General features: G+C 42.4%; 1 protein-coding gene across 3 annotated transcripts in view; it reads left to right on the top strand.

Moving 5' to 3' along the window:
- The window catches only part of DENND2A (DENN domain containing 2A), a 68,068-nt gene that overhangs the window by 22,186 nt on the left and 18,556 nt on the right, over positions 1 to 27,326 (top strand). Inside the window, exons 1-8 of one of the 3 annotated variants that reach the window (XM_077266688.1) lie at positions 7,679 to 7,845; positions 9,025 to 9,123; positions 14,412 to 15,503; positions 18,953 to 19,077; positions 25,760 to 25,878; positions 26,153 to 26,347; positions 26,605 to 26,698; positions 27,010 to 27,060. In XM_077266688.1, coding sequence (XP_077122803.1) covers positions 9,056 to 9,123; positions 14,412 to 15,503; positions 18,953 to 19,077; positions 25,760 to 25,878; positions 26,153 to 26,347; positions 26,605 to 26,698; positions 27,010 to 27,060 — 1,744 coding nt within the window. In that variant the 5' untranslated portion in view covers positions 7,679 to 7,845; positions 9,025 to 9,055. Of the gene's footprint in view, positions 1 to 7,678; positions 7,846 to 9,024; positions 9,124 to 14,411; positions 15,504 to 18,952; positions 19,078 to 24,092; positions 24,164 to 25,759; positions 25,879 to 26,152; positions 26,348 to 26,604; positions 26,699 to 27,009; positions 27,061 to 27,326 lie in introns of those variants that run through there. The other 2 variants (XM_077266686.1, XM_077266689.1) reach the window with 2 other exon arrangements.

Below are 27,326 nucleotides of genomic sequence, written 5' to 3'. Positions count from 1 at the left end.
TATGGGAAACACAGAGAAATGAGGCCTAGTGTACGCAAGGGATAAAATTCCACGCTGTCCCCCTTTGACTCCTGTTCCTCTCTAGAGATCTCCCTCTTATGTTCAGGGTTTTGCCCTAAAAACCAGCCATGTTTCCGCTTACGTGAGGAGCTGAATGTACACAATCCTATACAGAGAGCGGACAGGAAGCCGCCAGGTCACAGATACAAGTGACATCTTCAAGATGCAGGGCGGCGCCGTACTAGAATGCCTAATGGAGCCCGAGGCTCATAACTATACTTAAAGGGGTTGTCCGGGACATTAAGATTGATGGCCTATCCTTAGCTGATTGGTGGGGGGGCGACGTCCAGTGCACCCGCCGATCAGCTAAAGATAGGCCATCAATGTTAAAGTCCTAGACAACCCCTTTAAGAATGTTCTCATTGACTGACAGCATGCAGAAAAGGATAGGCCATGAATCTTAGAGTCCCGGAGCAAGCAGAAAAATTAAAACATGATTCATCAAAACTGGAATTTTGTATGCCAGAGTCGATGAAGGGGGCAAAGGGGTACTGGGATCAGACTGGGGTACATTTCTGCCACTTTTTATGCAGGTCCTGAGGGTGAAATAGTTCATCAGCGCTGGTATTGTTCGCCACGCTGAGGGGGGAGCCACAATCTCGCTGGGGGGAGTTGCACTCTTGCTGAGGGGGGAGCCACGCTCTCACTGGGGGGGAGCCGCACTCTCTCTGGGGGGAGCCGCACTCTTGCTGAGGGGAGAGCCGCACTCTCGTTAGTTTCTGCTCTCACAGCTGGTTACACTTGTTTTTTGGGCATCTGTGCCCAGCATCTCCTTTCATCCATCGCATTGATATTCAGTACAAGGTCCCAGAATCCCAGCAAACATCCCCGGCCCGGACCTCAGTCCCTTGTCAGACCCTCACTCCCCCCTTTATCCTCCTCGATCAGCTGGAAACCCTATCGGACCCCTGTAAAGTATATCTCATAGTCTCTCGGACCAACAATGGCGCTCTCATCCCCGAGCCGTCTCCTGCTGGAAGAAATACCCATGTCTGGTATCAGCAAAATAAACAAGGAGGCTTCATGTTGGGGATGTAGCCCCCTCCCTCTTCGCCGCCGCTACCCGTGCCAGCAGCGCACAAAGTGTATAATTCGACTGTCACGCACTCGTCAAATATCACCGCGTGTCACCATGGTGTACCGTGCTCATAACAGCGGCGTCATTTATAGTTATCATTCCTCTTATGGCTTAAAGGGGCTTTCCACTTGTCAAACAGTGGTCCTCAAATAAATGTAAAAATTACAATACTACTCACCTCCCCACCCAATCTAGCAGTGGCTGCCTGCCATTGCCTCCATGTCTTAGTTTAGCCATTACCCCCAGGAACGCCATTACGGCCCCACTCAAGACCCCCCACTTTTGAGGAAGCACCATCCCGTTTGAGCCTCCAGGTACCCGCAAACTCAGGACTGTTGGCAAGGTATGATGGTAGAAAGAAGAGGAAACTGAGAGAATAGATACGACTACACTGGGTTTGTTTGTAGTCTGTTACCATGGAGACGTATACCTTTGAATAAGAGCTGGACTCACAAAATGACAGATTGCTCTTAAGCTCTACAGTGTGACCCCCCTGAGCCGGCGATACCACTCGGGTCTTTTTGGAGAGTTAACATTTCCAGAAATAAGATTTGGGAAGTGGAAAAGGGAAATACAATTTTTTGACTCACTGTCATGAAAAAAACAACTTCATGAAAAATACAAGTTCTAGTTTTTGCTCATTGGCCCCTTTAAAAAAAGAAAGACATGTGGTTCCCATTACTGCCTCCGTACAATGAGTGACACTGAGTAAGGCCTCGTTCACACATCGGTGTTTCACAATTCATATACAGGCCGTGATTCAGGGACCGGCCGCCCCCTGACCTCATCATCACAACCGCATGAACGGTCAGGTTCAGGTCAGGAGACCACAGCCGGTCCGTGCACTGCGGCCCATACTCGGAGGTGGGAATAATAGTAATAAAGGGGCAATGAGATAATAATACTGACAAAATAAATAATAGTGCCATACAGTGCTCATAGGAAAAGATGCTACATAGTGTCAAGTATTATTGCCATACAGTGCTCAGATAAAACTGCTACACAGTATCTAGATATTATTTTCCTAGATATTATTTTTCACAGTACAGGCTTAGATACAGGAGCTAAGCAGAAGTGATCACACATGACAGGCTCATAAAACTGTTATACAGTAACTACATGTCATACAGTGCTCATATAATACAGCTATATGGTATCTTCATAATGGTGTCATACAGTGCTCATATAATATTGCTATATGGCGTCATGCAGTGCTCATATAATACTGCTATATAGTGTCATGCAGTGCTCATGTAATACTGCTATATGGTGTCATGCAGTGCTCATATAATACTGCTATATAGTGTCATGCAGTGCTCATATAATACTGCTATATGGTGTCATACAGTTCTCATGTAATACTGCTATATAGTGTCATGCAGTGCTCATATAATACTGCTATATGGTGTCATGCAGTGCTCATATAATACTGCTATATAGTGTCATGCAGTGCTCATATAATACTGCTATATGGTGTCATACAGTGCTCATGTAATACTGCTATATAGTGTCATGCAGTGCTCATATAATACTGCTATATGGTGTCATGCAGTGTTCATATTACTGCTATATGGTGTCATGCAGTGCTCCTATAATACTGCTATCTGGTGTCATGCAGTGCTCATATAATACTGCTATCTGGTGTCATGCAGTGCTCATATAATACTGCTATATGGTGTCATGCAGTGCTCATATAATATTGCTATATGGTGTCATGCAGTGCTCCTATAATACTGCTATATGGTGTCATGCAGTGTTCATATTACTGCTATATGGTGTCATGCAGTGCTCATATAATACTGCTATATGGTGTCATGCAGTGCTCATATAATATTGCTATATGGTGTCATGCGGTGCTCCTATAATACTGCTATATGGTGTCATGCAGTGCTCCTATAATACTGCTATATGGTGTCATGCAGTGCTCATATAATACTGCTATATGGTGTCATGCAGTGCTCCTATAATACTGCTATGTGGTATCTTCATAATGGTATAATACAGTGCTCATATAATATTGGTAAATGGTGTCATGCAGTGCTCATATATTACTGCTATAAAAAGAGCTCGGCCTCCAGTATCACACAGGAACAGCTCAGATACACCATCTCATCATACTGTATGTAGGATTAGCTTATTTACAACAGGTCAGAGCACTGTATCACACAGGAAAGGCTTGGATACACTAACTCCACAGACAGGAAAACACTGGACATGTCTAAATACATCAACTTAGCAGACAGTGTCACACATGACAGGCTTAGATACAGGAGCTAAGCAAAACTGATCACACAGGATAAGCTTAGATACATTAGCTCAACAGACTAATACACGTAGCAGGCTTAGATACATTATCTGAACAAACAGTATGTCACATGGTAGGCTTACATACACCAATACATTGCATTGTGTCTCTAGAAATTGTGGTTAGGATTGGATACACCTGGTCAACAGACTGTATCACACAGAAGAAGCTTAGATACATCAGCTAAACTGACAGTATTGTATAGGGTTGGCTTAGATGCAGTAGCTAAGCAGAAGTAATCACACTGGATAGGCTTAGATACAAAGCTTAGCAGAAGTGATCACACAGGACAGGCTTAGGTACACAGCTAAGCAGAAGTGATCACACAGTACAGGCTTAGATACAGGAGCTAATCAGAAGTGATCACACAGGACAGGCTTAGATAGAGGAGCTAATCAGAAGTGATCACACAGGACAGGCTTAGATACCGGATCTAATCAGAAGTGATGACACAGGACAGGCTTAGATACAGGAGCTAAGCAGAAGTGATCACACAGTACAGGCTTAGATACAGGAGCTAAGCAGAAGTGATCACACATGACAGGCTTAGATAGAGGAGCTAATCAGAAGTGATCACACAGGACAGGCTTAGATACCGGATCTAATCAGAAGTGATGACACAGGACAGGCTTAGATACAGGATCTAATCAGAAGTGATCACACAGGACAGGCTCAGATACAGGATCTAAACAGAAGTGATCACACAGGACAGGCTTAGATAAACAGCTAAGCAGAAGTGATCCCACAGGACAGGCTTAGATACACAGCTAAGCAGAAGTGATCCCACAGGATAGGTTTAGATACAGGATCTAAGCAGAAGTGATCACACAGTACGGGTTAGATACACAGCTGAGCTGCGCTGTTTCCAGGAATGTGCGGGCCATGAGATCCGGCATACTTCGCCAACCACAGACTGAATACTTGATATTAGAAGGGAATGTACCGCAGTTCGGATACTTCTGCGTTGATCACATGATCCTCTGGCCCTTAATCGCCTTATAATACTCTCACGTCGTGTTATCACTCTCGGCCCCTCGCGTTCACGTCTCTGCCCTACCGTCCGCTCCCGGCCTTGTCTACAGGCGGCAGACGGTAACGGTTTATGACCGTCCACGAGGACCGGGGCGCCCACCGTTATTGGTGTCTGGATACCGCAATCACCTTCTGTGACCTCAGCTGTGACATGATCATCCCGTTACATAATAGGACGGCAGCTCGGGGGTTAATGGGCGGACTGCACCTCCTCATGGAACAAAACCCCAATAATTTATCTCGGGAAGTCGATTTTTCCTCCTTTAGTTGAAGGCTGCAGTTCAGGGGCATTGGCCTGAAAAACATGTGTAAGCAGGGCCTGATTCCAGAGTCCGGGGGTGTGAGGGACACAGGAGGAACCCTAGAAAAATGGGGCTGTTCATAGCATTTCTCTTTCCTGACACGGAGTTCCAAATCCTCTGCCTAGTAAGGGCAAGCTGCAATTGAACTCAATACAAAATCTGTATATAGTGAGCTCCCCCTAGTGGTGTCTTTTCTGCTGTGATGTCAGAGCAGTTCTTTGTGCTCTCAACCAGTCACATCTCCCCCTGCTGCTCCTCCTCTCTCTTCCCTCCCATACAGTTTCCTCGAGAATCTTCAGCTGCATCTCCCTCCTATCCCCCATCCGCACTCTCTTCTATCTACAGTATTAGACTAAATTATATTTTTGGCGTCTGAGAGGATTTCTGACTCAGCCCACTTTCCTGATACAGAATTCCAAATCTTCGGCCTAATAAGGGGAAGATTACTGCAGATAGATTTATACAGATCCCATTGAAGGCAATACTAAATCTGTATATAGTTAGCTCACACTAGTGGTGGCTTGTTGTGAACTATACTTCTTGGCTCCCTCTTGTGGTCACTAGTGGTATGACACTGGGATTGTCTTTCCCCAGCTTGGTACTCACCTGGTTCGTTAGGCCAGGGGTGTTGCTATTTAAACTTCCTGGATTCTCAGTCTGGTGCCTGGCATCGTTGTAATCAGTTCATTTCTGTTTGCTCCTGTCTGCTGGTCCTGGTTCTTTGCAAGAAAAGCTAAGTCCTGCTTCCTTATTTTTGGTTATTTGCATTGTCCTAATTTTTGTCCAGCTTGTACAAAATGTGATTCCTGATATTGCTGGAAGCTCTAGGGGGGCTGATATTCTCCCCCCACACCGTTAGTCGGTTCGGGGGTTCTTGAATATTCAGCGTGGATATTTTGATAGGGTTTTTTGCTGACCGTATAAGTCATCTTCCTATATTCTGCTATTAGTCAGTGGGCCTCTCTTTGCTAAAACCTAGTTCATTCTTACGTTTGTATTTTCTTCTTACCTCACCGTTATTATTTGTTGGGGGCTTGTATTCAACTTTGGGGTCTTTTCTCTGGAGGCAAGAAAGGTCTTATTTTCCCTTATAGGGTTAGTTAGTTCTCCGGCTGGCGCGAGACGTCTAGAATCAACGTAGGTACGTTCCCCGGCTACTGCTAGTTGTTGTGCTAGGATCAGGTATACGGTCAGCCTAGTTACCACTTCCCTATGAGCTTGTATTTTGTGTTTGCAGACTTTGTTGTAACCTCTGAGATCCTCTGCCATTGGGGTCATAACAGTGGCTCTACTGGTGTGATGTCAGAGCTGTTCTGTGTGCTCTCAACCAATCACATTTCTCCCTTCTGCTCCTCACTTGTCCCTCTCTCCCATGCAGTTTCTCTGAGAATAATCAGCTGCATCTCCCTCCTACCCCTCTTCCTCACTCTCTTCTATCTACAGTATAACACTAAATTATATTTTTGGCATCTGAGAAGATTTCTGAATCAGTTCTGTATACAGAGTTCCAAATCCTCCGCCCAGTAAGGGGGAGCTTACTACAGTCAGATTGAATCTTCAGCTGCATCTCCCTCCTACCCCCACCTTTCGCTCTCTCTCTTCTATCTACACTATTATACTAAATTATGTTTTTGGTGACAGAAGATTTCTGAATCAATCCACTTTCCGGATAGAGTTCCAAATCCTCTGCCTAGTAAGGGGAAGCTTACTGCAGACAGATTTATATAGCTTCCATTGAATTCATTATTACATCTGTATATAGTGAGCTCCTCCTAGTGGTGGCTCTACCGGTATGATGTCAGAGTTGTTCTGTCTGCTCTCACCCAATCACGCCTCCCCTGACTGCTCCTCCTCTTCTCTCCTCCCTCCCATGCAGTTTTCCTGAGAATCTTCAGCTGCATCTCCCTCCTACCCCCTTCCTCACTCTCTTCCATCTACAATATTACACAAAATTTATATTTTTGGTGACTGATAAGATTTCAGAATCAGCGCCGAATACGAGACCAAAGAAAGGACGTGGTGGAAATTCCCTTTATGCGGTTTGCGGAGAGTCATCTCGTACTTTGAAGGTCTTCGTTAGCCAAGTAGCTGTGTAATGCTACAGTCGTCCATTATTATCTCCAAGCTGTCGAGTCTTAAACTTCTGTTTTCGTCTTCTGTCCTCTCGCTCCAACGTTTGCGGATTCCTTGATCTTTTTATTTATCCCCCCTCTCCCCCATTACTTTTTTTTCTGCCCTAGGTGTAACAATCCAGTATATCAGTATAAGGCTTAGGGCTCTGATTATGTAACCAGGAGGCACTGAAGTGGCACCATTGAGGTTTTAGCAGTGTAGACTCCTCCGGCGCTGACTCCAGCTTTGCCCTGCAACACTTAATTGGGTGGAACGGTGCAGCGGAGCAGGAAGATCCATTTGGCAGAAGTCGTGTACCCAGCTGGAAGCTGAGGTCACTCAGGAATCCCGGCTGTAACCGGAGCGCTCTATGTGTTTTATTACTGCTGAGTTATAGGGTTAGCGTATTTTATTCCTGAGCTGAGGACATGGGGTCAAATAATTGCTAAAAACGCATATTAAAACTTGGGTGGACCCGTACGTGTAACTGCATCACGCAGGTGTACGAAAGGTGTCTACCGCTCTACACAAGTCGTCACGTAACCGGATAGGTGCTAAGTGTTAGATCGACGAGGGGGTCACCTAACCGGATAGATGCTAAGTGTTAGATCGATGAGGGGCCGACTTTTGGGATCTTCACTAACCTCAACTGCGGCAAATTTTGAACGAGCGGAAAGTCAATTGCCCATGTCCCTCCCTTTCTCCTCCGGTCTTCAGACCATGGATCTGAAATGCATGCGCCGGTGATCTGAAGATTGGCTATCTTTGCCTGTTTCACAGACTTTGAACAGGGTGCGTGCGCATGCGTCCGGCCACAAGACTATGGTCAGGAGGAGATAAAGCACGTATGCTTTTGGTGTGAAGATCAGCTATCGTTGTCCGGGTCATCGACAATGAACGGAGCGGCAGGGCGCATGCGCATGTGTCCAACTTTCTCCTCTGCGCACCAGATCAAGGTGAGGAGGACCTCAAGCACATGCGCTGGTGATGGCGAGATTGTCGGGCTTTGAATGAAATGGTATACCACTTGCACATGTCCCATTTTGTTCTCTGCGCACCAGGCCAAGGTCAGGAGGAGCTCAAGCACATGCGCCGGTGATATGAAGATCGGCTATCTTCATCAGTGTAGGGCGCATGCATCCATTTTTCTCCTACGAGCACCAGACCAAGGTCAGGTGGAGCTCAAACACATGTGTGGGTGATATGAAGATCAGCTATCTTCGTCCGTGTAGGGCGCATGCGTGTGTGTCCATCTTTCTCCTCTGGACACCAGACCAAGGTCAGGAGGAGCTCAAGCATATGCACCAGTGATATGAAGATCGGCTATCTTCGTCCGTGTAGGGCGCATGCACATGTATCCATCTTTCTTTGACTATCTTTGCCAGGGCCTTAGACTTTAAAAAGGAGCTACAGGTTTCGCATGTGCCCAAGTCTCCCTTACACCTCAGGCCGCCAGACTAAGGTCAGGCGGCATTGAAGCACATGTGCATGCACCAGTGATATGAAGAATGGCTATCTTTGTCAGTGCCATAGACTTGGAACAGAGCAGTATGGAGCATGCGCGATTTTCACTTCTTTCAACTCCTCCTGGTTGCGGACGGTTCTGCGACCATCTTCCTATCAATGGGGGTCCCAAATCTTGGTCCCACCCCGATCTAGCAATTTTTATCTTTTCAGTACGGGTAGATAGAAGTAACCCTTTAAAGGGAATCTGTGTGACCAGGTGTTTGCTATGTAATCTGAGAGCAGCATGATATAGGGGCAGAGGCCCTGATTCCAGCAATGTGTCACTTGCTGGTCTGTTTACTGTAATTTTGATTCATTCATAGTTTTCTCTACTGCAGAGCTCAGAATGCTGAGCCCTGTGTAGTCCCACTTACACCACTGATTGACAGCTTTCTGTGTACACTGTACATTGACAGAAAGCTGCAAATCAGTGGTGGGAGTTACACAGAGCTGTGGACTAGGAGGCATGAGACACCTAGTCCTGTAGAGATAATCTCCTGCTTATAAAACACTGATTATATTGAACAACTTCTGATCCTATTTGTTGCTTTTTGTGAACTTTTGAGCAAAAAAAATAACATGAATTGACTTACACCAGGAAAATAACATTGGATCTTTGTATGTTACAGGGGAGCGGGTGTAACGTCACGTGCTGACACCATGACTGTGAGACGGGCTGCTGAGGTGACCAGGAATAAGAATCACACTGTGCATCTATCTGGCCACAGGTAAGTCCTGCGAGTGATATGTGGCACGAAGGAGGGTGGTACAGATGTAATACTTCTCACAGCTGAGGGTTTGTTGCAGTTGCCCTGATTATTGAGAAATCCATCCATAAGTCATATAAATTGCCCTGTGTTACGACTCACCTGATGAGGTAGGTTGGTCGACCAGAGAGAAAGTGAAAATTCAGCAAAGGGAGAGCGATGAAGCAGGGTGGTAATAATGGCACAGCAGTGGAGCATGATGTCGCAGAGACATTAGTACCACTTGTAGCATAAACCAGCGATGTAGCAGAGACCAGCGATTAGGCAGAGCTGAGTAGCTCAGGAAACTTGCTTTAATGATGTAGCACAGCCCAGTGATGCAGCAGAGTTAAGTACATCAATTGACTTGAAGTAACAATGCAGCAGAACCCAGCAATGTAACCAAGAAGGTCATGAGACTTATTGTAATGATGTAGCACAGCTCAGCAATGTAGCAGAGTTGAGTGTGTAAGGACACCGGTAGCGATGCAGCAGAGTTAAGTACTTCAAGTAACATTGTAGCAGAGCCAAGCAATGTAGCAGAGTAGGTCAGGAGACTCACTGTAATGATGTAAAACAGCCCAGCAATGTAGCAGAGTTGAGTAAGTAAGGAGACCTGTAGCGTTGTAGCAAAACCCTGCAATGTAGCAGAGTTAAGTACTTCAGATGACTTGAAGTAACATTGTAGTAGAGCCCAGCAACATAGCAGAGTAGGTTATGAGACTCGTTGTAGTGATGTAGCCCAGCCCAGAAATGTAGCAGGGTTGAGTAAGTATTGAGACTGGTAGCGATGTAACAAAACCCAGCAATGTAGCAAAGTTGAGTAAGTAAGGCGGTCAATAGCGTGTAGCAAAGCCCAGCAAAGTAGATCAAATGATTGAAGTAACATTGTAGCAGAGCCCTGCAATGTAGCGGAGTAGGTCAGGAGACTGACATGTGTGTGTCAGAGGCTGCAGACAGTCGCACTGCATCTAGCTGCAGAAGGTCTCTGCGTTTGGCTTTGCAGACACCTTCTTAACCCTTCTGACTCTTTGACCCAGTGGCAAACGTTCTCCGGCTCTAAGGGACACACCTGGACCTGGGTGTTTATAGACTCCCAGTCTGCCGCTGGGAATCGACGGTGATATTTTCATTTTTCCCTGTTGAGGCTTGGCACTATAGCAGTCAGCTATCTTCCTCTTAGGTGTTGCTGGAGGACGCCTGTGTTAGAACTCTGAGTCTACTCAAGATAAGTGTTCTCCTTGTTCATCTATCCCAGCTGTCTTTAGTGGTAGTGGGGATCGACTAGTGTGGATCCTGTAATTCCCTAAATAGGGCTTATCGCCAGGGTCAGGCAGGGATTAGGTTCCTGCCCGGCGATAGGTGCACAACCTATATAGGGACGTTTAGGGCAGACAGGGTGACTAGATCTGCCTAGGGGTCTCCACTCCCCGCTTCCCTTGTATTGGGCTGCCTTCCCCTCATCTTTTCATGTTGGCCTTAGTCTTTCTTGCACTGTGGGTGACAGAGACTCACTGTAATGATGTAGCACAGCCCAGCAATATAGCAGAGTTGAGTAAATAAGGAGACTAGTAGCGATGTAGCAGAGTTACGGTAAGTATTTCTGAGTCCAGTGAAGCCCCAAGTAGTGGCACGGCTGCCTGTATAGTCAGGTGTTTTGCCACCACTTGAGGTGGCCTATAAGGTTATGGAACAGAAGGAGCCGACAGAACATGAGACTAGCAAGGAGCCTGGCGCTGGGGCTGAGGCAGGTGAGTAACACTCTGCTTGGTGTCACTGAATGGCGACATTCATTATTACAGTCAAAGTCTAAAGCCCTAATACAGACCTGATCCTGGATAAGTGACAAACCCCCTGCTGCGAGAAGTATAAACTCTAGATAAAGAAACGTTTCCCATTGACTCACAGCAAGCAGAGATATTGTAATTGGTAAGGAGGGAACTAGCGAAGTTAGCAGAACTTTGTACTATAAAAAGTAGTAAAAAATGATGACAGAAATGGTATTTTAAGGAATTGTTATCTATGCAGCCCCCCGTACAGGGAGTGGAGCGGTATCCTGGCACCTATAGTAATACAGGATATGGCAGTGTCTTATTACAGGAGCACTGACGTTTGGACCGGCTATATCACAGACGGGTTTCGTCTTGTCTTTGGCATTTTTAGGTAGGGTGGGGATAAAAGTAAAATTGCGAAATTGCCAACCTGAAAATGTATTTGCTGATAGATGCAGTATATGTGGTATATATAATTAATTCACTTAAAGGGGTTGTCCATCTCTGACATTGATGGCCTTTCCTTGATACGCCATAACTATAGATGTAGGTTCTAGTGATCGGACCCCAATATAAGATGACAACTAACCACACATGCACACCGCTCTCCGTTGAGGCACCTTGGAGTCATCAAGCCAAATTTTTGGTTATACTCCGCGTTTTGGACCCGAGGATGAGAACCTCAAAAGCAAAGGTTGTAGAGCAAATATTGTTGCTCAACTCCATCTGGTACCATAATACACTGCATATTTATTTCCATGGTGTGAATATGGCTTAGACGACATGTAATCCCCCCCAAGTTACTGTACCAATGGTATGGTCCATCCTGTGCCGCCAGTGGAGTGTAGATTACGAGTCGTGTGTCCGTGCCCTTTGTTGATCTGCTCTTCCTCCCATCCACCACCGCGGTTGTGGCTTGTGGTTCCTCGACCTCACCGAGTCAGGGTTTTCACTTTATTTTTTATTTTTCCACTGCGCTCTTACAGTTTGGAGCCAGGAGATGTGAGAGTTTACCGCGGTTTCTTTAGCTTTGACCGTTTGCTGACTCGCACACATATTAAAGAATTGGATCTGATGCCGACGCGTTTCGTGTTTTCTCAGCTTTCTCTGCTTGATCGAACCGCAGGAAGTGATAAAAGTAGATGTTTAGAAAAGCTCATTAACCCTTTATATCAAAAGTCTATGAATAGGGCATAGCACGAGGTGGAGGCCACCGAGGCAAGTTCTTTGAGTGCCGACAAGCCATGGTATTTTAGATGCCCTCGAAAAGGGATCTAAGGTTTACCATTGGCATACAGAGGGCAAAAGTTGCTCACTTACCCTTGTCCAATACCTTTAGAAGGGGGCACTTCCCTCCAGCCGTTACCCCCTTTTTTGTTATAAAGTCCATATGATTAAGGTTGACCCTAGGTGGGACCGTAACTCCTGAAGGGTAAACCTTCATAGCACGTTCCACCATGTTTAAAAGTCTTTATGACTTGTAGCACCTTGTTGAGGAGAATAAAATGGGCCTCACCTGAAAAAAAAAGGAAGACTTCTTCTACGACCTGACGGTAGAGCAGTGTGTATGTTGAAGAAGAACTTCAAGTTTTGGAAAGCAAAGAGTCAATAACTGTAATTCCATGACTAAGACTGAATATGTGATCTATGAGGTCTGGCTATGAGACAGAAAAATATGACTTTTCCCAAGGGGCGGTTGACCTATGCCCTTCAGACCCTCAGGCAAAGACGTCTCGTAGAGAGTTTAAGCTGTCACTCACGTAGGTGGAACATATAGAAACCAGTATGTATGTGGTTGTTGAACGTTACTGGAGAGTTTTTGGCTCTCGGAAACCATTAAACTTCTGATGGACTGACCACCATAAAAGTGAAGTGGTGATCTGGGGTCGGTCTTCTTGAACCCTGGTGGTACTGGTGTTGTGGCCATATTATGAAAGGGTGGAACTAGTGGTGGTTACCTGGAGGTAAGAAGTCTAGAGCGTTTTACGTTTTTGGATTTTTTTTTCAAACAATGCATTGGATAATCATCGAGCTTTGAAAAAGAATGCCGGATAGCGTTCGAAACGCGTAGCTTTTTCTTCTTCTGCCATGTACTTTTTTGGATTGGATTTTGAAGTGGATTTTAAAGCACTTCAATAAAGTGGTAATTTTATCCAAGAGCTGGAACATTGCTTTTTTCTTTATTGGATAAGCATTAGACATGTTTCTGGAGAAGGTTGCGTAAAAGGGGAGTTATAACTTGCCAAAATTTGTAATTTTTGGTGTGAATGCCGCTGTTCTCCTGAATTCTGCGTTGTTTTTCTTTTGTTCCTGAGATATGGTCCTCTCTTCCCTGTAAGTAAAACTAGTCTTGTTAGGCAAGTGGGTGTGACCAACAAAAATCTTCTATAGGACCACGCCCAGTTGTCCAACAAGGCTAGATTTATATGAAGAGAAAGAGCCGTATCTCATGGACAGAGAGGTGCAGCAACAAAAAATAAAAAATACCAGAGAACAGTGGTATTTACTCGAAGAAAGAAAGAACAATTTTATGGCAATGGACAGGTCCTCATTCTTATTTACTGGTAATTGGCTTATAGAGTTATCCTTCCTTGCCTTTACGCTTGGCTCAAGATGTCCCAAGATAAGGGGTGCAAAAACATAATTATTTTAACTCTGTTGGGCTTTCTTAATGCTGTTTGTGTCTACGTTGGGATGTACTGATGTTGTATTTTGAGAAATTAGAGTCCTTAAAGGTAATATTTCAGCAGATGTGTCCTATAAATTCAGAGAGCTGTATGAAGGAGGGGCTGAGACCGTGATTCCAGCAATGTGTCACTTAATAGGCTATTTCAATAAAAAAAATAATAAGGTTTTATCAGCAGGAGATTATCACTATAGGACTAGGTGTCTTGTGCCTCCTAGTCATTCTGCACTGTATAGCTCTGCCCCCACCACTGATTGGGAGCTTTCTGTCAATGTACAGTGTACAATAAGTGGTGTGGGTAGGGTTATACACGGCTCAGCATTCAAGCTCTGCTAGATCTGCAGCAGAGAAAGCTGTGATCATATCAAAATGACAGCAAGCAGCCCAGTAAGTGACAGATCACTGGAATTGGGGTCTCAGCTCCTATATCATGCTGCTGTCAGATTACATAGCAAAAACTGGGTAACAGATTCCCTTTAAAGATTTTTTTCCAGCCAATGAAAAGTATAAAAACAGACCATATAGGGTTAGTTTCGACAATCGGTTTCGAGTCCGATGTCCTTCAGTGGCTACTTAGAACCATCTTTTTACATGTCAACTACAGTTTCTTCTCCATTTGACTGTATTACAAGGAAACTTTGTTTTATGGAGTGTGACCGTAATTATTTGAGACTCATCCCTATCGTCGTCCCTTAAAGACCTATTTAATGCAGTTATTAGGCTCCGCAGTGATCCCGAAACGATTAGCGTCCATTGCCTGAAAATTGATGACTTCAATGACAGTAATGGTGCTTTGTGTCTTGTCTCACCAGGGTGACGCCAACAGATAAAGAAAACTCTTGGACTCGGAAAAAACTTGAACTTCCTCAGCTTCACTTGAGTGTAAAAAGTCAAACTGTAATTAAATCTGACTCTGTAAACTATAACCAAGACGTTAATCTCGGAAGAAGTCCTCTAAAAGGTCTGGAGAACCGGCCAAGAAGTATAAAAGGTTTACGGCAGAACATGCTCAGCAACAAAATGACCATCCATGACCCAATGATGGAGATCAACGTCAAAGACCCAGACCTTCTGCTAAAGAAACAGTTATCGAATACTAAGTCTTCCCCGTTGCCCCAAAAGATCGCCTTGAAGAAAACATCGAGCATCAAAGATAAAATCTCTGAGTGGGAAGGAAAACGAGAGACGCAGTCCCCTCTTCTCAGCCGGAAGGAGTCCATACAGGTGAAGAGACAGGATTCCTTTGGTACTACTTTTGGAGACACGAATGTGGACGAAATCAAGAACCGTCAGAAAGGAAGCTTTAAGAGAATGTTCAGTTGGGAAATGGACAATGAACGAAAAGACTCTATAAAATTAGACAAGAAAGCTGAGAAAGAGACTAGTCTGAGTGTGGAAACTAAGGAGCAAGTCATTAGTGCCAAGAAGGACCAAGCTACGGTATTGAGCCACGTAAAAAAGTTTGAACGTTCAAAGAAAGACGGTCCGGTGGAAGGGCTGCCACAATTGCCAGGAACTTATTATTCACCACAATGTTTATTAGATTCTGAAAACCAAGAGAACAAACTGGGGTCAAAAACAAAATGGGGGTCGGATTCTGAGAACGCCGAGCCGATTTTTGGGGTGGTGGGAGAGGGGAGAACGTCTAGAAGGACCAGCAATGTGGACAATGTATATACGGAACCTGGGGCACCTGAGAAGACATTACCTATCAACCCTTTACCCAAACCAAGGAGGACTTTTAGACATGAAGGAGAGGTGGGACAGGTTAGAGCCGGTCTTCGGAAAAGGGATTTACCTCCACTTCCTTGTATACCTCCACCTCCTCTGCCCACATCTCCTCCACCATCAGCCGTGAGCAGAAGACTTTGGAATAGCAAACACAGAAATAATGGAGACCATAGGTACTTTATTTTATTTTTAACTTGTTTTAGAACTATTAATAGAAGATACAAGATCTAGAATACAAAAGTCAGGAAGGAAAGTTGAGGGCTTCTCGTTGATTCTTATTTTATGAGGTCATAATGAATTGTATTGTTTTGGTTTTGTCTTTGTTTGACCTCACATCTGTGTCATCTGACAATCTATTTTTTTTACATAAATCGGATTTATAACACAAAAACAATAGACAAGCACTAGGATATACCAGTCAGGAAGGAAGTTTGAAAGCTTCTCGTAGCTTCCTAATCTACGAGGCCACAATGAAGTGTATTTGGGTTTTTTTTGGTTTGGTTGTTTTTTTTACCTGACATCTCTATTTTCTAATAATCAATTTTTTTACATACAGTAAATCTGATATATTAAGGCAAACAGAACATGCAAACTCTAGAATACACTAGTCAGGAAGAAAGGTTGAAGGCTTCTCATTGCTTCTTAGCTTCTTAATCTATGAGGTTACCACAAACTGTGTGGTTTCTTTATATAGTTTTTTTTTTACTTTACATCTGTGTTTTCCGAATCTAATTCTTATTTTTACATACAGTAAATCTGGTTTATAAGGCAATTAAAAGATCTAAGCTCTAGAACCAGTCAGGAAGAAATGTTGAAGGCTTCTTGTTGCTCCCTAATCTACGAGGCCACAATGAACTGTATTGTTTTTTTTATTTGTTGTTGATGTTTGTTGTTTTTTTTTTTTTTACTGTATACCTTTTATTTTCTCATAATCTATCTTTTTTTAAATCTGATTTATATAGCAAACAGAAGATACAAGCTCTAGAATACACTAGGAAGGAAGGTTGAAGGCTTCTTTTAATCTACAAGGCCACAATGAGCTGTATTGTTTCTTTGTTTGTTTGTTTTTTACTTTACTTTTGAGTTCTTGGAATCAGTGTTTTTTTCACATTCACTAAATCTGATTCAAAAGGCGACTAAAAGATCCAAGCTCCAGAACCAGACAGGAAGGAAGATTAATGGCTTTCAGATCTACAAGACCAAAATAAAATGTACTTTTTATATATTATTTTTATTTTTTTAGATTTTGGCCTTTTTTCTAACCTTACATCTATGTGTTCTGACAATATATATATATATATATATATATATATATATATATATATATATATACACTCACTGGCCACTTTATTAGGTACACCTGTCTAACTTCTTGTTAACACTTAATTTCTAATCAGCCAATCACATGGCGGCAACTCAGTGCATTTAGGCATGTAGACATGGTCAAGACAATCTCCTGCAGTTCAAACCGAGCATCAGTATGGGGAAGAAAGGTGATTTGAGTGCCTTTGAACGTGGCATGGTTGTTGGTGCCAGAAGGGCTGGTCTGAGTATTTCAGAAACTGCTGATCTACTGGGATTTTCACGCACAACCATCTCTAGGGTTTACAGAGAATGGTCCGAAAAAGAAAAAAAATCCAGTGAGCGGCAGTTCTGTGGGCGGAAATGCCGTGTTGATGCCAGAGGTCAGAGGAGAATGGGCAGACTGGTTCGAGCTGATAGAAAGGCAACAGTGACTCAAATCGCCACCCGTTACAACCAAGGTAGGCCTAAGAGCATCTCTGAACGCACAGTGCGTCGAACTTTGAGGCAGATGGGCTACAGCAGCAGAAGACCACACCGGGTACCACTCCTTTCAGCTAAGAACAGGAAACTGAGGCTACAATTTGTACAAGCTCATCGAAATTGGACAGTAGAAGATTGGAAAAACGTTGCTTGGTCTGATGAGTCTCGATTTCTGCTGCGACATTCGGATGGTAGGGTCAGAATTTGGCGTAAACAACATGAAAGCATGGATCCATCCTGCCTTGTATGGAGCATCTTTGGGATGTGCAGCCGACAAATCTGCGGCAACTGTGTGATGCCATCATGTCAATATGGACCAAAATCTCTGAGGAATGCTTCCAGCACCTTGTTGAATCTATGCCACGAAGAATTGAGGCAGTTCTGAAGGCAAAAGGGGGTCCAACCCGTTACTAGCATGGTGTACCTAATAAAGTGGCCGGTGAGTGTATATATATATATATATATATATATATATATATATATATATATATATATATATATATATATATATATATTTTTTTTTTTTAATTAATTTGATTTCAGTCAAATAGATGTTACAACCTCTAGAATATACCAGTCAAGAAGGAAGGTTGGGGATCTCTCAATGCTCCCCAAAAAAGTACAAGGCCATAAATAATTTTATTGGTTTTTTTTTTGTTTGTTTGTTTTTTTATCTTACATCCTTGTGTGTTCTTACAAATGAATGAAGGAAGGTTGAGGGTTCATCGTTAACACCTAATGTACAAAGACACAAATAATGAATATGGGCTTTATTTTGACCAAACATCTGAACCCTCTGACAATCCAACTCATTTTTTTTTTTTACAAAAATCTGATTAAAAATGCAAAAATAGTTTTTAAAAAATCTGGGTTTCAATCCTTTCAACCTTCCTAGCTGAGCATCAATTCATCGTTGAGTCTGGAAAACTGGTGGCTTAGAAAAGCAGAGAAATTGAAAAGCAATTTAGCAGCATTCAGCTCGTGTCGTTATTTGTCTTAATTTTCTATATTAATCAGATTTTTTTAAGTTATATTTTTTTACATTTTTTTTGTAAATCCACCATACAGGTCCTGAGATATGGGCATTTTTATTTAGTGCTACTTTTTATGGTCTTATCCAAGGAGGTGTAGCTCACAGGATAATAATGCAAAACAGCCTAAAGATACACCCCAGAGGCTGAACCTCTAGCTATGCCATCTATAACTTAAAGGGGACCTTTCACCAGGTAAAAAATGTCAAGTTATTGCTCTTATTTTATTCTTGTTACTCCCCTGAGTATGCCGCTTTTTATTTTTCTTGAATCCGCCACACGGTTCCAGAGATATGGACCTTTCTATTTGGTGGTAGTTTTTATGGTCTTTCTCAAGGAGATGTGACTCACTGGAGTATCGGGGGCGGGTCTTTAGGCTGCTTTGCATTGTTACCCTGTGAGCCACGCCTCCTTGTGAAGACCATAAAAACTAGCACCAAATAGAAAGGTCCATATCTCTGGAACCGTAAGGCGGATTCAAGAAAAATAAAAAGCGGCATACTCAGGGGAGCATCAAGAAAAAAATAGGACCAATAACTGGATATTTTTGACCTGGTGACAGATCCCCTTTAAGAGATAGCTAGTGTAGATAGAGGTTCACAATACGAAAACTGTCCGGATTAAAGTGGTTTTCCAGGATATTACCGTAAGGGACTATCTTTAGGATGGAACATCAGACTCTGATCGGTGGGATCCCACCCCAGTCCTTCTTGTAGGACTAGTTCCATTTCCTTCTTCTCTGGTATCAGAAGACTTGTGGTTCATTTGTTACCTCACTGGGTTTTACTATTTCTGTTTCCTTACAGGAAATCCTACGAATTCGAAGATCTCTTACAGTCATCGGAGAACGGTCGAGTAGACTGGTACGCACAGACCAAGTTGGCCCTTACTCGCACTTTATCCGAGGAGAACGTCTACGAAGACATCTTAGGTGAGGACTGGTGGCCTTCATCAGCATTGTTAGATTTAAAAGGGAAGTACACTTTCAATGACCAAGGACCCTGGAAGCTGATCCGTGCTTGTTTATATGTCTACATAAGTGTATGCAGCTCTCATGACAAGCTATGTGCCTTGACCTGTATGTGTACAACTTGCCCTCAGCAAAGATTACAATGGAAACTTGTTTAATTACTTATGTGAAATAGTTTCACAGTTATTAAAAGTGGAAATCCCCTTTAATTTTTAGACGTCCTGTACTTTCCTTAATTGTCATTAATTATTCAACAATGTCTTATTACTGAAACATCTACTTGTTCGACAAGTTTTAAAAGGGATGCCAAGAATAAGAAAAGCAGGGTTGCTTCCTTTAAAAGAAAAAAAACAGCGCTACCCCTGTCCACAGGTGTTGTGTGGTAATGCAGCTCATCCAAATTCACTTTAATGCAGCTGAGATGCAATACCGGACTCAACCAAAGGGCGGGTATGGTGCTATTATTTCTTTTTTTTTCTTTCAAAGGGAGAAGTTTAACAAAGGGGAGGACCTTATACAAATATGGGCGGGGTTTAACATATATTTCTTTTTTAAGTTCTGCTTAACTTTTTCCCCTCTTCAAGTTATGTAATGTTTGGGGAGTGTGCTTGAACTGTAATGTTGAAATGTATCCTCTCGGCACTATGCAATAATGGAGTAATATCAGTAACACAGAAGTGTGAAATCAGATAGCGGCAGCTTAAAGTAATGGTAGGAAAATAGCAGGGCCTATATCACACCAATACTACATGGCAGCACAGTGCCGGCTATATTATATATATATATATATATATATATATATATATAGTCACACATTAGGACAGTCACATAGAAGGGCACATAAAGTAAAACCAGCAACATAACTGTGTTCATACAGTTGTGCCAGCGTCTATACATCAGTACAGCCCATAGCAGTGTATATACGGTAGTGCCAGTGATACAGTAGGGTCTATACATCAGTACAGCCCCATGGCAGTGTATATAAAGTAGTGCCAGTGATATAGTAGTGTCTATACATCAGTACAGCCCCATAGCAGTGTATATACGGTAGTGCCAGTGACATAGTAGTGTCTAAAGATCAGTACAGCCCATAGCAGTGTATATAAAGTAGTGCCAGTGACATAGTAGTGTCTATATATCAGTACAGCCCCATAGCAGTGTATATACGGTAGTGCCAGTGACATAGTAGTGTCTATACATCAGTACAGCCCCATAGCAGTGTATATACGGTAGTGCCAGTGATATAGTAGTGTCTATACATCAGTACAGCCCATAGCAGTGTATATACAGTAGTGCCAGTGACATTGTAGTGTTTATACATCAGTACAGCCCATAGCAGTGTATATACGGTAGTGCCAGTGACATAGTAGTGTCTATACATCAGTACAGCCCATAGCAGTGTATATACGGTAGTGCCAGTGACATAGTAGTGTCTATACATCAGTACAGCCCATAGCAGTGTATATACGGTAGTGCCAGTGACATAGTGGTGTCTATACATCAGTACAGCCCATAGCAGTGTATATACAGTAGTGCCAGTGACATTGTAGTGTTTATACATCAGTACAGCCCCATAGCAGTGTATATACAGTAGTGCCAGTGACATAGTAGTGTCTATACATCAGTACAGCCTATAGCAGTGTATATACGGTAGTGCCAGTGACATAGTAGTGTCTATACATCAGTACAGCCCATAGCAGTGTATATACGGTAGTGCCAGTGACATAGTAGTGTCTATACATTAGTACAGCTCCATTGCAGTGTACATACGGTAGTGCCAGTGACATAGTAGTGTCTATACATCAATACAGCCCATAGCAGTGTATATACGGTAGTGCCAGTGACATAGTAGTGTCTATACATCAGTACAGCCCATAGCAGTGTATATACGGTAGTGCCAGTGACATAGTGGTGTCTATACATCAGTACAGCCCATAGCAGTGTATATACAGTAGTGCCAGTGACATTGTAGTGTTTATACATCAGTACAGCCCCATAGCAGTGTATATACGGTAGTGCCAGTGACATAGTAGTGTCTATACATCAGTACAGCCCATAGCAGTGTATATACGGTAGTGCCAGTGACATAGTAGTGTCTATACATCAGTACAGCCCATAGCAGTGTATATACGGTAGTGCCAGTGACATAGTAGTGTCTATACATTAGTACAGCCCATAGCAGTGTATATACGGTAGTGCCAGTGACATAGTAGTGTCTATACATCAGTACAGCCCATAGCAGTGTATATACGGTAGTGCCAGTGACATAGTGGTGTCTATACATCAGTACAGCCCATAGCAGTGTATATACAGTAGTGCCAGTGACATTGTAGTGTTTATACATCAGTACAGCCCCATAGCAGTGTATATACGGTAGTGCCAGTGACATAGTAGTGTCTATACATCAGTACAGCCTATAGCAGTGTATATACGGTAGTGCCAGTGACATAGTAGTGTCTATACATCAGTACAGCCCATAGCAGTGTATATACGGTAGTGCCAGTGACATAGTAGTGTCTATACATTAGTACAGCCCATAGCAGTGTATATACGGTAGTGCCAGTGACATAGTAGTGTCTATACATCAGTACAGCCCATAGCAGTGTATATACGGTAGTGCCAGTGACATAGTGGTGTCTATACATCAGTACAGCCCATAGCAGTGTATATACGGTAGTGCCAGTGACATAGTGGTGTCTATACATCAGTACAGCCCATAGCAGTGTATATACGGTAGTGCCAGTGATATAGTAGTGTCTATACATCAGTACAGCCCATAGCAGTGTATATACGGTAGTGCCAGTGATATAGTAGTGTCTATACATCAGTACAGCCCATAGCAGTGTATATACGGTAGTGCCAGTGATATAGTAGTGTCTATACATCAGTACAGCTCCATTGCAGTGTACATACGGTAGTGCCAGTGACATTGTAGTGTTTATACATCAGTACAACCTGATAGAAGGGCCTACTATATTATTGTACTGACACTATTATGTTCCTTGCACCATAAAGCTTTCTTTGTGATGGTATTTGGTATCTGTAAAGCCCGTAGAGCATCATGGTGGTGCCCACAGGTTAGTACCAGGGTATTTCTACGTCATTGTGCTGTTTCTAGTTTGGTATTTACAATTTATTTTTACTTTTTCCTCTTGAAATAGTGAAGCTTTATTCCTCACAGCAGCTGCAGCCTGGCATTGTGCAGACTATTCTTCACTGTCTCAGCCTTCGGGAGGAATTTCTATGTTTTGACCTCACTGAACTACACAAATTCTTTTATCTGTTCAGTTTTACCTTTCATGTCAGTGCCCTGCAGGAACCTGATAGCCACATGTGCACCCTCAGTGCCCCCCCCCCAATTGTCACATGCTGGGACTTGTGGTTCCCCAACAACATACGCAGGTCAGGAGGTTACTATAGCTGGAAGTCAGATAATTGCAGACATACATCCTGTTGTTTTCTAATGAGAGCTGACTCAAATGTTCCTCTATCACAAGCTGAACCTGAAGTGGCCCACAGTGTGTGTGTGTGGGGGGCATTGCTTCATGTTCAGGGGTATTTCAAAGCCCCATCCTCAGGGCCCCAGCAGTCGCACCACCATCAATCAGAAAGTTAGGACCTTTCTTTAAGAATTTGCGACTAACCTTTTAAAGACCTGTATGTTTTATCCCACTATTATCATATAAGATTTTTATTGGAAATATTACATATTATTGTTATTATTTTTTTTTATATTATATATATTATATATTATATATTTTATATTATACCATTATTAAATAGCTGTTTATTATACTATTATATTTGTTTATTCTAGTATTATGGCCTAAATCCGATAATATGATAATGTCCATGTTTATTATACTTTTTTTAATATTATAGAATTTATGTATTACCGTATATATTTTTATATTAAATATACTGTTATTATTCAAACATTATATATTCAATATATTTTTACATTATTATTCTATTTACATTCTAGCGTACTGTTATGTATGTCTTATATATGTTTTGTATCATACCATTTATATTATTATATTTCTTATATTTTGTATTATTTATTTTATATATTTTATAGCCATTTACAGTATTTTATTCTACCATTATTTTATATTCATTTTAGATTTTTATATTATATATATTTTTACATAGTATATACATTATATTTTACCACTATTGTATTTATTATTTATATTATTATATATATTTTACATCATTTTACTATTTATAATCTAGTCTATTGTTTACTTAGCTATTTTTATATTACTATAATCTCATTATTGTATTTCAGATTTTTTTTACATTAATATATACCATTGTATTATTTATTATATATTTTTACATGATACTATTTACAATATATTATTAGTTTCTACCACTATATTATTTATTACATTTTATATCATTTTACTATTTTTATTCTATTGTTATTTTATATTTACATATTTTTTATTACTATATTCTACCATTATTTTATTACTTTTGTTATATTTTTTAGCATCCGTTATATTATTGTATTCTCTTTTTACGATTATATTATTTATTATATCGGTTTTTTTTATATTATTTTACCATTTATATTATTCTGTTGCTTTTTAGACTTACATATTTTCTATTATTATATTCTACCATTGTTTTATTATTATAATTTTTTATTTTTTCGCTTATTTATTATGATTTTGCGTGTTTTTTGAAGTTATTAAATTCAACTAAAATCCAAATTTTTCACGTCAGGGGGTTTAAACTACCATTGCTTGTCCTGGAGCTGATCTTTGGGTCGGGGGGCTTATTCGGACCCCCATGGGACAGTCCCTGTTTAGGGTTAATCTCCTTCTGTGTGACAACAGATGGGAAGCTGCAGGTTACCTTAGCCTAGTACTAACAGGATGCAGAGCTGCGCCCTCCCCTTCTTCCATTACAAATATTATTAACCCTTTGGCCCTCCCCGCTGATTTCCCTACCTGAGCGTTTCACGCTTTGACTTCCTGATCAGGTGACATTGAGGCGAGCCCGTGCGTTAGGTGCACCATGGCGAGGAAGAAGGGTGAGCTAGAAAAACTGTTGGGGTGCCACGACATTTTTAGAGGGCCTTTACCGGCCGCCTCCTGACCTCGCTGAGCTGCTCTCTGCCGGGTTTGTCGCTTCTTGTCACTTTGTGTCACTTTGTGCCACATCCGATGGCTTCTGATCACAAAGCGAAAGTTCAGCTGAAAGTTTCCAAACAAGTTCTGCAGAAGTTTTCTGCAAAAGAGCGTGACCCCCGGGGAGGAGCGGAGTCAGGGGGTGGGGGGGGCGACGGTTTTGGTTTTTAGCTGGGAATTGTAGCTTGCTTACACGTGACTCCTATCTGTTATGTCAGGATTCACGGTCCATAGGATCCACTTATAGCCGCACCGTATACATATATATATATACCGCCACATGGTGCTGCCGGGCGGACACATTGGGGATGATTCTTAGAGGGGTCGTCCATTTAAAAACACCGTGTAAAAGGGGATGACCTCTACCAGACACTTTTTAAATGGTTGTCAGCATTCTTAAAGGGAATGTCCACTTTGAGCAGTTTTTTTTTAAAGGGGTTGTCTTCTTTAGACAATTCTTAAATGGTTTGACCACTACAGACACTTTTCTAAATGGTTGTCTTAAAGGGGTTGTCTGCTTTATAAAGCTCTTAAAGGGGTTGTCAACTTTGGGCTGCTATAAAGGGGTTGAACACTTTTTTTATGGTTTTTAAAGGGTTTGTCCACTATGGACAGTTCTCAAAGGGGTTGTCTGCTTCTGACAGTTCTTAAAGGGGTTATCTTCATTAGAACGTTCTTAAAGGGGTTGTTAACTTTGGACTGTTATAAAAGGGATGTCCACTTTTTGTATGCTTTTTAAAGGGGTTGTCCACTATGGATAGTTCCTAAAGAGTGTCTGCTTCATATAGTTCTTAAAGGGGTTGTCTGCTTCAGACAGTTCTGAAAGGAGTTGCCTGCTTTACAGTTTTAAAGGTGTTGTCCTCTTTTTATGGTTTTTAAAGGGATTGTCCACTATGGATAGTTCTTAAAGGGGTTGCCTGCTTCAGATAGTTTGTAAAGCAGTTATCTGCTTTAGAAAGTTCTTAAAGGGTTTGTGAACTTTGGATAGTTTAATAGGGGTTGTCCACTTTTTTCTGGAAGAGTTGTCAACTATGGACAGCTCTTAAAGGGTTTGTCTGCTTCAGACAGCTCTTAAAGGGTCAGCTTAACACAAGTATTAATGACATAAGATTCAGATGTCGCCAGGTGCCTATGTGGAGCATTTTTGTTTTTTTACATTTTTTGTCCATTCTTAAAGGGATTGTACTTTTGAAATTGTGTCTATTGAGCTTAACATTTTTTAGAAGGATTGGCCATTTTGCAGACTTCTTAAAGGGGCAGTTCACTTTGAGCACTTCTTAAAGGGGCAGTTCTCTTTGATCGATTCTCCTACGTTTCTCTTTCTTATGGCGAGGAGGCCTCTACAGGGAACCGATTGCAGAGGATCAGAAAGCCATAGGCGCCTCCTCACGAAAAAATTACAGTTCTAGAATTTTTCTTTTTTTTCTCAGTAAATTTAATAACTGTTAATATTTGTATAATATAAATGTCACTTTTTGTTCTTTTTTTTTCCATCCTAGATCCTCCATCAAAAGAAAACCCCTATGAAGACATCGAGACTGACAGTCGGTGTCTAAGCAAGAAGTGCGTTCCTGCCTTCCCGGCCACTATAGGACCTGCAACCGGAGCCCAAATCAAGGTACGGGCATATGTCGAGATTATGTTTTTTTTTTAATGAAACAGCGCCACCCTTGTGGTTATGTCTGGTATTGCAACCTACATCTATTCATATAAATTGAGCTGAGCTGCAATACCAGACACAACCTATAGATAAGAGTGGCGCTGTTTCCAATATTAAAGATAGCAGATCACATATTTGCATATTTGGAACCTACCTTTTCCAGACTGACGGGTTTGTATTTGAGTTCAGCGCCCCTTTAAGGCTGCCATTTTTATATATCTGTCCCCTTTAGGCGCAGCAGAAGCCGTTCTTCAGGCATAACTCCGAACGTCGTAGTTTCAAACTGCCGGACCTCAGGAAGCTGGGGAGGGACGGCGTGGCGTCCCCCAGTAAACTTAGCCCCCCATCTTCTCCGAGTAGCCCAGACGAAAACTTTTTCAGCACGGGAGACCAACAGAATGGACGACGGAGGAGAAAAATCCCAAAGGTGGGCTGCGCGAACGAGAGACAAATTGCGCCGTGCATTGTGGGAGCTCAGAATTTAGGTCACATGTCACTGTTGGGGGCGGGGCTTTGGTTGGGCGGGGCTTTGGGGGCGGAGCTATATGATTTTTTTGCTTTAGAATATTACAGGCGGCTTAAAAATCCATATGGGGTCATCAAGGGGAAAAATATTTAATGGGGGTCTCTTCCAACATCAAACTTAAAATAATGATTATAGCTTGATATTTTTACTACCCGCAGCTTGTGATGAGGATTAATTCCATTTACGAGGCCCGGCGGGGTAAGAAGAGAGTCAAGAGGCTGTCACAGGCCACCGACAACAACTCGGGACGAGGTAGGAGAACATTAATAGGCGAGATCAGGCCATAATATATTTAAAGGGGATGAGCAGCATTAGCGAAGCGTGGCTGCTCTAGAGCGCCACCTTATCTGTTGGCCGTGTCTGGTATTGCAGGTCAGCTTCATTTACTTGAATGGAACTGCAGTACCATACAGAGCCTGCGGTCAGGGGTGGCGCTTTTCTCAGGGAAGCCCGGGGGAGTAGACGTGTTTTATAATTTCAGGAATGGCCGCCCACGCCCTCTCCTCGCTCTGTGAGTCACTACCATTATGATTACAGGAATAAATATTTGCTCTCTCTTTCAGTGACAGATGACAATAGCGAGTCAGACAGCGACACGGAGGAGAAACTCAAAGGTACAAACGTGTCTAGACTTCGGAGTAACAATTCCGATGATCTGCCATTTGATAATCCAGACACTCTGTCTGAGGGGGTGGGGGGTTCCCACGCAGCAGCGCCCCCAACAGCCAGGTGGTCGGGAGCGCAGCTGCGCAGGATACAAGGTGCTACACCATTGGGGTCCAAGCAATATGCCATCATAAGAATACCCCTTTAATCTCTTATTTTTTTCTTAGGTTTTTTTTTCTTTCTTTTTTTTTACTTCCTTAAATCCAGAATATTT

The sequence above is a fragment of the Ranitomeya variabilis genome, chromosome 5 (genome assembly GCF_051348905.1).
Source record: "Ranitomeya variabilis isolate aRanVar5 chromosome 5, aRanVar5.hap1, whole genome shotgun sequence".
Lineage (NCBI taxonomy): Eukaryota > Metazoa > Chordata > Amphibia > Anura > Dendrobatidae > Ranitomeya > Ranitomeya variabilis.
This window is presented reverse-complemented; position numbering and strand designations above follow the sequence as displayed.